At 36.9% G+C, this 13095-nt stretch overlaps 1 protein-coding gene across 9 annotated transcripts in view; it reads left to right on the top strand.

The window, feature by feature from the left end:
• KANSL1L (KAT8 regulatory NSL complex subunit 1 like) overlaps positions 1-13095 on the top strand; it is a 134043-nt gene that overhangs the window by 118949 nt on the left and 1999 nt on the right. For 8 of the 9 annotated variants that reach the window (XM_042950004.1, XM_042950003.1, XM_042950000.1 and 5 more), the window contains 6 exons: positions 3951-4079; positions 6386-6504; positions 7486-7610; positions 9076-9127; positions 10299-10411; positions 12420-12588. In XM_042950004.1, coding sequence (XP_042805938.1) covers positions 3951-4079; positions 6386-6504; positions 7486-7610; positions 9076-9127; positions 10299-10411; positions 12420-12588 — 707 coding nt within the window. The remainder of the gene's footprint in view (positions 1-3950; positions 4080-6385; positions 6505-7485; positions 7611-9075; positions 9128-10298; positions 10412-12419; positions 12589-13095) is intronic. The other variant, XM_042950009.1, reaches the window with a different exon arrangement.

The following is a 13095-nucleotide window of genomic DNA, read 5'->3' as shown; positions in this document are numbered from 1 at the left end:
ACTGAATGATTAGTAGCTAATCATGAGGAAATACCAGGCAAAGCCAATTAAGGGCCTGTATTCATCAAAACATGCAGTCATGGAAGACAACAGTGGAACAGTTTCAGATGTAAGAAAACTTTAGAGATATGACAAATGCAGAGTGAACAGAGTTTTCTATAAATAACATTATAGGAATAATTGGTGAAATTCTATGAAGTCCATAGTTAGCTAATAGTATTAATTTCATTTTGATGGTTGTGTGGCCATGTAAGAGAATGCCCTTGTTTTTGAAAAATACATATTGACATAGAGGTACATCATGTCAACAACTTAATTTCATTGGAGTTCAGAAGGATAAAGCAAATATGGTAACATTTGCAGAATCTGAGTAAAGGGTATATGGGACTTCTTTTTACTATTGCAAGTCTGAAATTGTCAAAATGAAGTTTATTTTTTTAGTGGACAGATGAGAGGAACAGTAGCGCTGAAACTCACACAAGCCAAAAACCTAGGGCTCAGGTTTCTTCACCTACATGTCCTCATATCTAAGCCCATTGTCCTTTTGATCTTAATCATTTCAAATATGCTCCTCTGTCTTCATTTCTACCACTTTCAGAGTCCAGTGTAATGATCCCTTATCTATACTGCTGAAATAGCCTAATCAGTTCTTCCTTCTCTCCAATCCCTGCAGCTTGTGATCTTTTCAAGATGCAAAGCTACTTATATCACACCTGCTCCCCACCACTATAACTTAAAATTATTTGAAAGGAAGTATTATTGAGGGACCCCTAAAGCTCTACCCACACAGGATGGCTCCTACCTGTTCATGGTTCTTTTTCACTATCCTCCTTACTCTATACTACCTAGCCACGGTTCTGTTGCCAAATTTATCTGGCTTCCTGTTGGGCCTCTCTATACATACCATTCTCTTCCCCTTGACATCAGTTATTTCTATTCATATTTGAAATCTACCACTTTACCTGGGGTACTTTTCCTAGAGCTCTCTTACATATTCCCATTAACTTCTCTAAATAGCACTTCTCTTTTCTGTTACACATTGGTTGCAATTATTTGAGATAATGCCTGTAAAGCCCATTAGGGGCAGGGATCATGACTGTGCTCACCAGTGTCCCTAGGGTACTTGGTATTGTAATTAAGTCTTTATAGTTAATGAATAAATGAAAGGGAAGGCAGGAGACAGGAGAGATATGGGGTCAAAGTGTGTTTTAGGATAGAATCTAGGAGAGGATTTTGGAGAGCAAGCACTGAAAGGCTGAGAGGGTTATAAATAGACGAAGAGAATGTATAGTTTTTCAATTGTCATATTTCCTACTGTTTCAAGAGTCCATTGCAACCTCACAAGACAATAAGGAAAAGTAAGTGTAAAAAAATGATTAAAATTAAGTATCACCTTAGGGAAGGTTAAAGTTTCTTAAAAAAGTTTGACTTGCTTTTAGAAAAAAAGGAAGGTGATGCATTGCTTTTAGAAAAGAAGAGTGAATTGACTGGAATTGGTTTGAAAATACTCCAGAAATGTTTCCATTAAAACAAGAGATGGCATTATTGGAATACCTGCCCATGCCAGGCACATACAATTTTAAAACCTCACAATTCTAGTTACCCTTTCTAGAAATGAGTTTAGAATTATGCCTGCCATCTTGTTTTGTTTTCTTTGTGACATCTTTCTCTGAAGTCTTTGGGTGGTAAGAAATCTTGGGGCCATCTTAGAATTCCGCCATTTTCCCTGAGCTCTTTAAGGTCACTTTCTGTTTTCAGGCAGGTAGTCTTGCCTGGCCAATTTGATCATTTCTTTGCAGTAATCTTATCCCTTTTCTGGTAAGTTTTAGGATATCTCCATTGTGATGTGCTGTAAGATTAGCATTTTTTCCCCCTCCACTTGTCTTGACAGCCAATTGAGTTCTTGAAATCTTAGGGTTAATATCATTGTGGAAAAACTTTGGCCTATTTCTTCAACATTGGCTACCATTCATTCTGTTACCCTGTTTTGGTTTGTCCCCTCCCCCCCCCCCCAATATTTTCTATCACTCTATTCCTTTGAGTTGTATAGTTCTCAACCTAGATTTTGATGTTTAGCCCATGTCCACTGTATCATTCAGTCCAGTTAGTGATGGTTGTTTTTAAATTTGAACATATTTTCCACTTCTGAGGGCTCTCTAGTGGGGCCTTTTGCCTGTTTCTTCTGGCAGTGTTAGTTGTTTCAGTCTTGTTAACTGTATTCTGTGCATCCATTCACTATTACTTGAGATGGTTCATTTCTACATCTTTGACTTTTACGGTGTTGGTATTCAGATTTTTGGAGTCTTGTGTTCTCACCTTTACAGTTCATATTCACTATTTAAAAAAAAAATTTTTTTTTAACGTTTATTTATTTTTGGGACAGAGAGAGACAGAGCATGAACTGGGAAGGGGCAGAGAGAGAGGGAGACACAGAATCTGAAGCAGGCTCCAGGCTCTGAGCTGTCAGCACAGAGCCCGATGCGGGGCTCGAACTCACGGACCGCGAGATCGTGACCTGAGCTGAAGTTGGACGCTTAACCGACTGAGCCACCCAGGCGCCCCTTTTTTTTTTTTAATTTTTTTTTTTTTTTCATATTCACTATTAAGACTGTTCTGCCACTGCTATTTAGGGGATCCTTTCCCTGGATGGGTAGAAGTTGCAGTATATACTGTTTTCAGGAGCAGTTAAGGTCAGGCAGGACATAGTTCAAAGTGAGGCACTTAGTATTGCTTTCTCATCCATTTCTCTGCTCGGCTTGGATTTTGTTATTAAGACAGATAATCTCAAGGAGTGTGGCTGAGAAGTTGGCATGTGTAGTCATCCTTTCAGTTAACTGTCCATCTAAGTAATTATCCTCCACTTTCATTTCCTCCAGGTCTAGAGCACCTTTGATGGTCATAGTTTTGTGGCAGCACTTTCTCATGTGCTTTTACCTTGATTGCTCTCCAAATTCCATGTGGTATTAGTCTTTCAGAGATTCCTCACAAATTCTGCTTTACTCACAAGTTCCCTTTTATTGCTTGCTAATGTGTGTGTATATATATGTGTATATGCACATCTGTGTGTCTATGTATAAAACTTTTGTTACTTTTAGGGTGCTTTGTCATCTGGTAATCAGAGTCTGGTTACTGTTGGTAGACCACACTCTGTTCTTCAGTGTTGGTGAGAATTTGGCACTTAGGCCTACATTTCTTTTTCCATTCCTTTCCACATCTCCAACCCCTTCAAAAAAAGCCAGTTTGGTTCTTAATCCAGTACTGGAAATATGGGTTTCAGATAGACAATAATAATCATGAAGAAACTAACATTTATTAAATACTTCGGGTAGGTATCCTCCTAATGACCATTACAGGGATTAACTCATTTAATCCTCATAATCCCATGATAGGTGCACTTCTCCCTATTTTACAGATAAGGCAACTGAGGCATAGAGACATTAAGTGACCCTAAAAGTTTTAGAAAATACATTGCTTTTAAAATTGAAAGAACAGTGCTAGGTACCGTCAGTTTGATGAAATCTGGTTCTTGCCCTCAAGAGGTCCCAGTCTCTTATAATTCTGTAGGATCTTACTTGATCCTGAATTATTTTCACATTGAAGGGTGAGCAGGGGCTAACGTAAGGATTCATATCATCCTCAGGCAACATTTACAGATGTGAACCAACCTCCTCTATAAAATTTTGCAATTTAGAAGACTTCGAGAACAGGTCACCTTTTCAGCCCCTTCAAATAATGGAGCAACTATAGGAAATTGGATGCTTATGGAAGAGGTTTTTAAGGAATCTTATTATGGGTATTTTCAGTGTACGATCATTCCATTTTGGTATAGAAGTATTTCATATGTAATTCTGAACTGGTAAATTAATGTTCTGCAATGTTATAAGAAATTAACACGTTCATTATCTGTGTCAAGGGAAAGAAACTTCACATTTCCTTTCTATTTGTTTTAGTACATAATACTTCTCTGAATCAATGGAGAAATGGATATTCTCCTACATGCAAGCCTCAGATAAGGTCAGAATCTTCTGTACAGCTGTTCCAGGGAAGAAAGAAAAGACACTTGAGTGAAACAGCATTAGGTAGGTTAAAATGAGGATGTGAGCACTAGTACTAAAAACTGAAAGTAAATTCTGATCTTCAAAGAACCTCTGCTTCATGGTAATCCAGAATAATCACTAATTACACAAAATATCCATGGTCCTATAAACATTACAGCATATTCATATAGTCAATTCAGAATGATCTGTGGACTGGGCATCCATCCACTAATGGCAATTAAGGATTTCCTTCCTATTTTCCCTGTCCAGAGTTATCTTCTACTGACTATCCTCCGAAACAGAACTTAAGCCTCCAGGGTTGTGTTCTGGACTCCGAGTATGTCAGTACAAAGTCTCCTCACAGAAATGTATTACCATTTCGGGGACTTACTGTGGGGGTGTCAATTCACTGAAGCTTCCTTAGAATTTTGAGAAATTGGCTGAGATTCACCAAAGGTAACTCAACCAAGTAGTTCAATTTCTCTTAGGAACTTATAGTTCCAAAATGGTCAACAGATCTCTTTGAAACTCTAACTCTTCTAATAATACAAAGTGGGATTTTTGTTGTGGGGACTTGGGACTATCAGATTGTTTCCAGAATTATTGCAAATAATGATTAAAAAATAAAACTTACCAGGAAATATATATGCAAATTATCTATATACTTTTTTGGTTCTTGTTCATTGTTCCAGTGGACAGAACACTATACTCATTAGTCAAGTATTCCCCAGATGTAATATGTCAATATACCCAAAAACTTAGAAATTGCATTCAAGATGTGCTGGACTAATTATACTTGATGAATTTAACACATTTATCACTACTGTCTCTAGAAATCCCACCTTAACAGCCCAAGTCACTACCTGATAAGGTAGCGTGGCACAAAATTAAACTCCTGGGCCACATCCAGAGATTCCATTGTGCTTTTTAGTGCCTCAATCTTAGGACAACCAAGAGTCACCTAGCTTTTGAGGAACTTACTTATATATAGAGCTCTTTCTCTTTCAACTTACAACAGGGTTGTATCCTGATAAACCCATGGTAAGTTGAAAATATCTTGAGTCAGTAATTATTTAATACACCTAACTTACCAAACACCATAGCTTAGCCTTCAATGTGCTAAAAACACATTAGCCTACAGTTCGGCAAAATCCTCTAACACAAAGTGTTGAGTATCTCTTGTAACTTATTGCATACTATAATGAAAGTGAGAAACAGACTGGCTGTATGGGTACAGAATGGTTTTAAGTATATCCATCGTTTATCTTCATGATCACATGGTTGACTAGGAGTTGCAGTTTGTTGCCCAGCCTAAGGGTGTCCAACCACACCGCTATCCCAGAAAAAGGTCAAAATCCAAGGTACGGTTTCTACTGAATGCATGCCACTTTGGGGCTGTCATAAAGTTGAAAAATCCTAAGTAGAACCATTGCTAAGTTGAGGACTATCTACATACCAACACACAGGAAAACTTGCATCTCTTAATAAGAACCACTATGAAGTTCAGATTACCTAAGATCTACAATGTTTCACCTGAATTGATCTGACTTTATAACTTCAAGTTTGGTGGGAATACAGGAATAGAACAGGTAAGAGCCAGACTACAAAGTAAATAGGTAACTCCCGAAAGAGCAAGGTAGCTGGTCTCTTTAACAAATATCGTGAAAAACAAACTCTTCTAGATTGTAAGAAACTTAAAAGACAGTAACTAATTTCAATATATGGATCCTGATTTGAAGAAACTACTAACCATAAAGGACATTTTTTAACAACTAGAAAAATAGAAGTATGGACTGGGTATTAAATTTTATATTACACAGAATACTTTCTAAGATCAGTACTAAAGTAAAATAAGCAAGGGCAGAAAATAAGTGAATAAATATATATTCACAATTAGGGAATCAAAACAAATGGAAAAATATTTTCCTATGTAATTAGAAATTAATAATTTAATGTATCAGTAGACAAAGTCTCAGTAGAATGGTCAGAAGATCAAGTTAAGGAAAGGAAATCTCCCAGAAATTAAAAAGTCAAAATGAAAAAAACAGAAAATTAAGGGGGTAAGTCTTTGGATGTTAACATCCAAATAACAGGCATTACAGAAAACATGAACAGAGTGAAGAGAAGGGAGATTAAAGAAATTAGAGGTACTGGATTAAAAGAAAATGGAAATAATTGTGACAGAACTGTGGGTAAGATTTTTTTCATTTCCTTAATTGTTTTTGATACATAAGTTTAAAAAATAAAAAGATCAAACAGATAAGGAATGTTACCTAATTAGGAAAGTAATTTTAAGACCTATCACCATGTTTAATGTATGACATTCTCAATGGTTCTTTCCATGGCAGGAGAAAGAACTAGATTTGAAGAATTTGCTTTTCAACGCACAGAACCAGGATCCCATAGCAATTTTACTGCTGTTACTAATGTCAATGTTATATCAAGAACCCAGAATTCATCATCACAAGTAGGTTTTTTGGTATACTGAACCCTAAAATTGCTTGTAGATTTTTAAAACTGGCCAGTAAAAAAACGTATAGAATATTTTGTTAATCTTTAATAGCCTTATTTTACTTGTACATACCGGCCCGGTTTTTGTTGTTTTTGAAAGAGAGGGAGAGAGCGAGCGAGCAAGGTGGGGAGGGGCAAAAGAGGAGAGGACTGAGGATCTGAAGTGGGCTCTGTGCTGACAGCAGGGAACCTGATGCGGGGCTCGTAACTCATGAATCATGACATCATGACCTGAACTGAATTCAGATGCCTGACTGAGCCACCCTGGCGCCCCTAAAATGATCTTCTTAGGAAGCAATAAACTGTATTAAACTTTTTTACTAGTGAGCTAATTGCTCAGTAATCCTTGATTATAGTTTTTGGTTTCTCCTGTGAGAAACTATCATAACCATCCCTACTCCTTACCAGGAAGCTAAATTTAGTCTTGCTAATAAGAATCCAGCACTTGTGTTGTTCTTACTGTTTTGTCATCTGGTCAGAGTAGGGGTTAAAAGGTGAAAGGGTTTAGAAGAAACTGTAAAGCTCAGGGACCAGGAACACACAAATGAAGATTATAAAAAATGATCTTTACTAAATGGTACACCAAATATTTCATATTCTTTCCTAATAAGTGTGCTTGTTAAATGATCATTTCCTTGACATTTGGGTGCTTTATGGTAACCTCTGGTAAGAGTTTGACATTTTAAGGTATTCCTATTTTTTATGGTCTTAAAAATAGGCTTGTATGTGTACACAAATGTACACTTCACACCTGCCGAAGGGATTGTGTTGTTTTACAAAGGAGAGGTGTGCTTGTTTTTAACATTTTATAGTCCACTCTATCACAACGTATTTATAAAACATGTATGCAGTACACCTCTTCTAGCCCTCATGAAAGGAGGGCATCATCACAGGTAACGAGATACTGTTGTTGAGTTGCTGTCCTCCTACCTTGCAGAATACTGCACGACGGAGATTGAGAAGCGAGAGCTCTTATGACATAGATAATATCGTGATTCCCATGTCATTAGTTGCCCCGGCTAAGTTGGAGAAACTCCAATATAAGGAAATACTTACTCCAAGGTATGTATACTTACATCTTTTTATTTTCTCTTCCTTCTTGAGTAAACTTAAATTTTCAAAGTGAAGTTAAAATTTTAATTAATGAAAGGAAGATGTTCCTCTCTCCTGTCTTCCACTTAGAGAACCATGGAGGGAGAACGGTGAAAGAAACCTTTACATTACTCCTGCTGAAAAAAAGTGCCATATATTATCACCCTACCTCTGTTTTTATTAAGAATTGGGAATTCCTAAGACTTAACTTTAACGCTCTTAAGTCTTTTTTTCAATGTTTAGTTACCTTTTATGTATATATGGCACTAAAGGCTATTTAGGGATGTAAATAAGCTTAGTAATAAATAACCCTGGCTCTTTAACATGCAGTTCTGTAAATGACTGCAAAAAGGGTTCAAAGAAAGCAACTACCTTTGCAAGGGGTATTCACTGCAAGACAATAACACCTATGACCACAAAAATAAGATTCTGATGTATTGCCAAGTCAGCAATACATACATTATATTAGTGGGGCATCACGAAGGAGGGAAAAAGAAGAAAGTTTATTCACACAGGGAAACCACAGCAAAGGCACACAGGTAAGTGTGCAAGCCTAAACTAGAGACCAAGTTTTTGTATAGGGTGATAAAGTTATGGCTACAAAAGAAATTAGAACCGGATTATGGAGGTCCCTGAATGCCATACACAGATCTGCTTCCTAGTGGCAGTGAAGTTAGTCAAAGTCTTGCTTTGTTTTGTTTTTTAGCAATGATGAAAGCAGTTTCTTCAGAATGTGAATCTGGCACCAGAAAGTAGACAGAAGAGGGTGGAAACAGACATAAGCTCAGTGACAACTACAGTAATTCCTACCCCTCTCTATATTAGCTGATTTTGAATTCTTATTCCTAATTGCTTTGAGGTATTAAGAACTCTTAATATTCTAGGAGGTATTATGAGAAATCCCACAGAGAACTTGTTGAGACATTCTGCAGAAGCAGAGTACCATTTGTAGTTATGATGTTCTGCAGCAACGATGTTTTTTCAATTGACATTGGTAGGCTGCAGCTGGCTGGCTGGCTGGGTTGGTTGTTTAAATAGAGGAATTCTGTGATCCAGTGGTTAAACTCAAGAGGCCATGCCGGGTGTCTTCACACAAAGAAATTGGCAAATGCTCAAGTGAGGGATTTTTTGTTTTTGTTTTTTTCTTCCTGCCACTGTATCACCATCTATTGACTTAATTCAAAATTAGTATATTCTTAGGTATAAAATGCAGCTACACAGAAGAGACAGTTATTCACTGTAAGGCCAAAAGTAAAGTCTCATCTTCTTTTCATAATAGAAATTTTTCTCTTTAAAAAAATAAAGTATGAAAATACAACCATTTGAATTGTGAAAGTCCCAAGGAAAGAAAACACTACTGCATTAGCTGTGCTTAGAGAATACAACTGCTACACTTAGATTAACGTAAGCTGAAACTGGTTTGTATCTTCAACAGCTGGAGAATGGCTGTTCTTCAGCCTCTGGATGAATATGACGTAGGTGAAGAGGTAAGTTGCCTTTCACTTACGGATAACTGCACTGTATACATTACGAAGCCTGCTTAATTTGGGACTTGAGGAACTCAAGGGAAATATAAGCCCTTTAGCATACATTGACTTGTTTTTCACTTAGGAACAGAAAGTTCATTAAGGATATTAACTTCATTAGGAAAATGTTTTTGTGCAAATTTAGATTTGCAAAGACAGTAACATATAAAGAAAAACATGTCAGTTGCTTACATGAACTGTTGAAACACTGAATTTATGTTAATATCTATATTCATTTCCAGTTATTAGTCCTGTTTTTCTGTTTAAGGAGATGTGGTCTTAATATTCAACCCTACAATGCCATATTCAAAACCTTGGGAACAGGTTGCTTTTGAATTTGGAAAACTTTGGACTTAAGAAAGAAGACATATGTGGAGTCTAGCATAGTTCTCATAATCAAATATTAATGTTTCTGTAGGGAAATATTTATAGAAATTGGAATAACCTCATCATTCCAGAACGGGCTATGTCACCAAATGAATTATGAACACGTGTTTTTTCAGATTTTTAGAACTGAAGGAAAGGGACTGTGAGCCTGTATGGGTAAAACTTCTATTAAGACAAGCATAATTTCAGGGAAAAATGTGTAACCAAATTAATTTGAAAGTGATGATCTGTAGAAGCTGTATTATGTAAGACATTTTGTCTCTGTCATAATCTTTCTAGACCCACTGACTGTTCTTCAGCTACCAAGTCAACTTTTCAATGCACTCTTCCCTAGTTCAGAATGGTTCTGGCCAGGAAACCCAAATTCTTAAACCACTACCACCAGAGTCTTAGAACCTCTGATAAGTCATTAGTTAAAATAATTTTCTTTTTTTTCAGTTTTACTTTTCTTTGATATTAACATGTTAAGAGAACAGTGTATTCCATAAAGGGCAATCAAATACAAACCTTTGAATGAATTAAGCATTAAGAATTTTTTATACAAAGCACTGTGAACCTATCTGTAATCTAGGTTAAGTCTTCAAATATGACCCAGAAGTAAAAAAGTTTAAAAAAAAAAAAAAAGTTCACTCCCTCTATTTTCGAATTTGAAGTTCAATTTTAGAGTTTTCTTCCTATATTCTCTTGATGAGAAATTGTTCTATTTCAAAATGTTTCTGATAAAAGAAAAACTTTCTAATTCCAGGTAGAAGATCTTTCTGATGAAGTCTTCTCCCTAAGACACAAAAAATATGAAGCGAGAGAGCAAGCCAGATGGTCACTATGGGAGCAAAGCAAGTGGCACAGAAGAAACAGCAGGCAGGTGTTATCAATTTAAAAGCCAAAACCATGAAATCCATGTAGAATTAACAAAATTCTGCATGAATATTGAGGAAGACACTAGAAAGGAAAAAGTATATACTGTATAACATCAGTTATTTGTGCACAGGAGGGAAACACTGCATTTACTGAGCTTACATTCAAAATATATTTTGGCTGGGGCTCCTGGATGGCTCAGTCAGTTAAGCGTCCAGCTCTTTTGATTTTGGCTCAAGTCATGATCTCACAGGTTTGTGAGATTGAGCTCCGCATTGGGGTCCACACTGATAGCGCAAAGCCTCCTTGGGATTCTGTCTCCCTCCCCCACTCGTGCTGTCTGTCAAAATAAATATATATATACATTTTGGCTAATTACAGAGTAATGAAATGAGTTTCTGTATTTTCCTCCACTCTCATTTCTCATGCTTATTGTCAGCCTGAGGAACAGATTTAACTCAGCAAATAATGTGAAAATTCTCCCTAAAGTAGGTCATCTCATTGTACTGTAATAGCAGACCTTACACTAGGGATTAGAATCTTGGTGATCGATTTTAACATGCCCACTTAAAAAATACATTATTTTTTTAAAAAAAATTTTCTCAAAAAACCTGTCCAGTCTAAGAAGCAGATGGTCTAGGGCACCTGGGTGGCTCAATCGGTTAAGTGACTGACTGCAGCTCAGGTCATGATCTCAAGGTTCATGGGTTCCAGCCCTGCGTCGGGCTCTGTGCTGACAGCTCAGAGCCTGCTTTGGATTCCATGTCTCCCTTTCTCTCTGCCCTTCCCCTGCTCGTATTCTGCCTCTCTCTCTCAAAATAAGTAAACATTTAAAAAATTAAAAGACAAAAAGCACCTGGTCTAAAATACTTTGAATATGATTTTTGGGGAGGGAGGATTAAATCCTGAGAACATAATTAGTAATTATATATTTGAGAAAGTCCACGGTATTTTATATTTACATTTCACTGTGTTTTAATACAGCCGAAACTCAGAAAGGAAGATCATGAAGTCTGGGTAGTCACTATATTTAGTGTGAGGGCACCTCTCATTTACTTAGTACAGTTGACCCTCAAACACAGGTTTGAACTTTGTGGTCTGAACTATGTGGGCCCACTTACACACAGATTTTTAATAGTACAGTACTATAAATGTATTTTCTCTTCCTTACGATTTTAATAAATTTCATTTTTCTAGCTTACTTTACTGTAAGAATACAGTATATAATACATATACAAAATGTGTGAATTGACTGGTTTATATTACTGGTAAGGTTTCCTGGTCAACAGTCAGCTATTAATAGTTAAGTTTTGAGGGAGTCAAAAGTTATATGTGAATTTTTGAATGCACAAAGTGGTTGGTGCTCCCAACTCCTGTGTTCATCAAGGGTCAGCTGTACTTTTATTTAAGTAATCGCTACACCCAATGTGGGGCTCGAACTCACAACCCCGAGATCAAGAGTTACATGCTCTACTAAGCCAGCCAGGTGCCCCTCAACTGTATTTTGAAAACACATTTCTCTCTTTAGGTCTGAAAATACCCAGATTTCTTGTAGATCCTTATTCCAAGAGTTATCTTAACACACATATAAGACTCAATTGTCTTCTTTCTCCACATTCCAGAGATATAATTTTCTAGAAGTACAGCGGAAAATGTGAATCGAGTCTTACATGGATGACATTATAATAGTCTTAGAATACTCTGGGAACTCTGAAAGACTGTAAGGGTCAAGTAACTGTCCTTTCTTATTTAAAAATAAGACAACAAAAACTCCCTCCTTGAAAACCCGAAACCCACTATTATAATTTGGCAGTTTCATAAAATAGTATTCATAACATACTGTTTAAGTCTTTGAGAAAGCATCAGGAAGATTGACAGATGAATTTTTAGAAATCTTTTGGGCAGAACTGTTTAAAGAAAAGCTACCAAGTTAAATGGACTTAGGGGTCGTTCATAAAACGTTAAGACCTCAAGAAATAGTAATTAAATATTTTCTTGATTTTCTTGCTAGAGCTTACAGTAGAAACGTTGAAGGACAGGACTTGCTCTTGAAAGAATACCCTAACGACCTTGGTGGTGGTCAGCACTGTGCTGCCGAGAGTCCTGCCGAGCCTTCTCCGCAGAGCCAGGATCTGGGCACACGGGGCTCACCTTCCTTAAATCAAAGTCAAGAACTCAAGGTAAGTATGAGATGATATACATGACCTGTGACACCTCTTTTTCAATGCCTTTTACCCTTTTGAAAACCTGTTTGTAGAAACCTGCTGGTTGCCAATTAACAAATTCAGCATAACAATCCACTGTTAATTGCTGGGTACAAATCAGAGGATATGTATGCCAACTTTCTAGTTCTGTCACTGATCATACACACCTTATCTTTTTGTAGAACATGTCAGTACCTAACTCCACCTACTCACTTATCTGTTAGGAAATGGGGATTCTATCCAAGTTTCATGACGACACCAATCTGATTAGAGAGAACAGCACCTGGCACACAGCAAATGTCAGCTAGTTCTCTTCCCTTCATAACAGATTTTTACCTGTCTCCCCGTGGATCCAGTTCTTACCTCCCAGGGAATGATTTCTAACACACCATCTATAAATTTTTGCACTGTTCTTCATAAGTAGGTGTTGAAAAAGAACTGTATCTAGAACACAGAGCAGAAACTATAAAAATTAATAGGCAA

This window comes from Panthera leo, chromosome C1 (assembly GCF_018350215.1).
Source record: "Panthera leo isolate Ple1 chromosome C1, P.leo_Ple1_pat1.1, whole genome shotgun sequence".
Classification (NCBI taxonomy): domain Eukaryota; kingdom Metazoa; phylum Chordata; class Mammalia; order Carnivora; family Felidae; genus Panthera; species Panthera leo.
The sequence above is the reverse complement of the archived record's forward strand: the minus strand, read 5'-3'. Positions and strand labels throughout refer to the sequence as shown.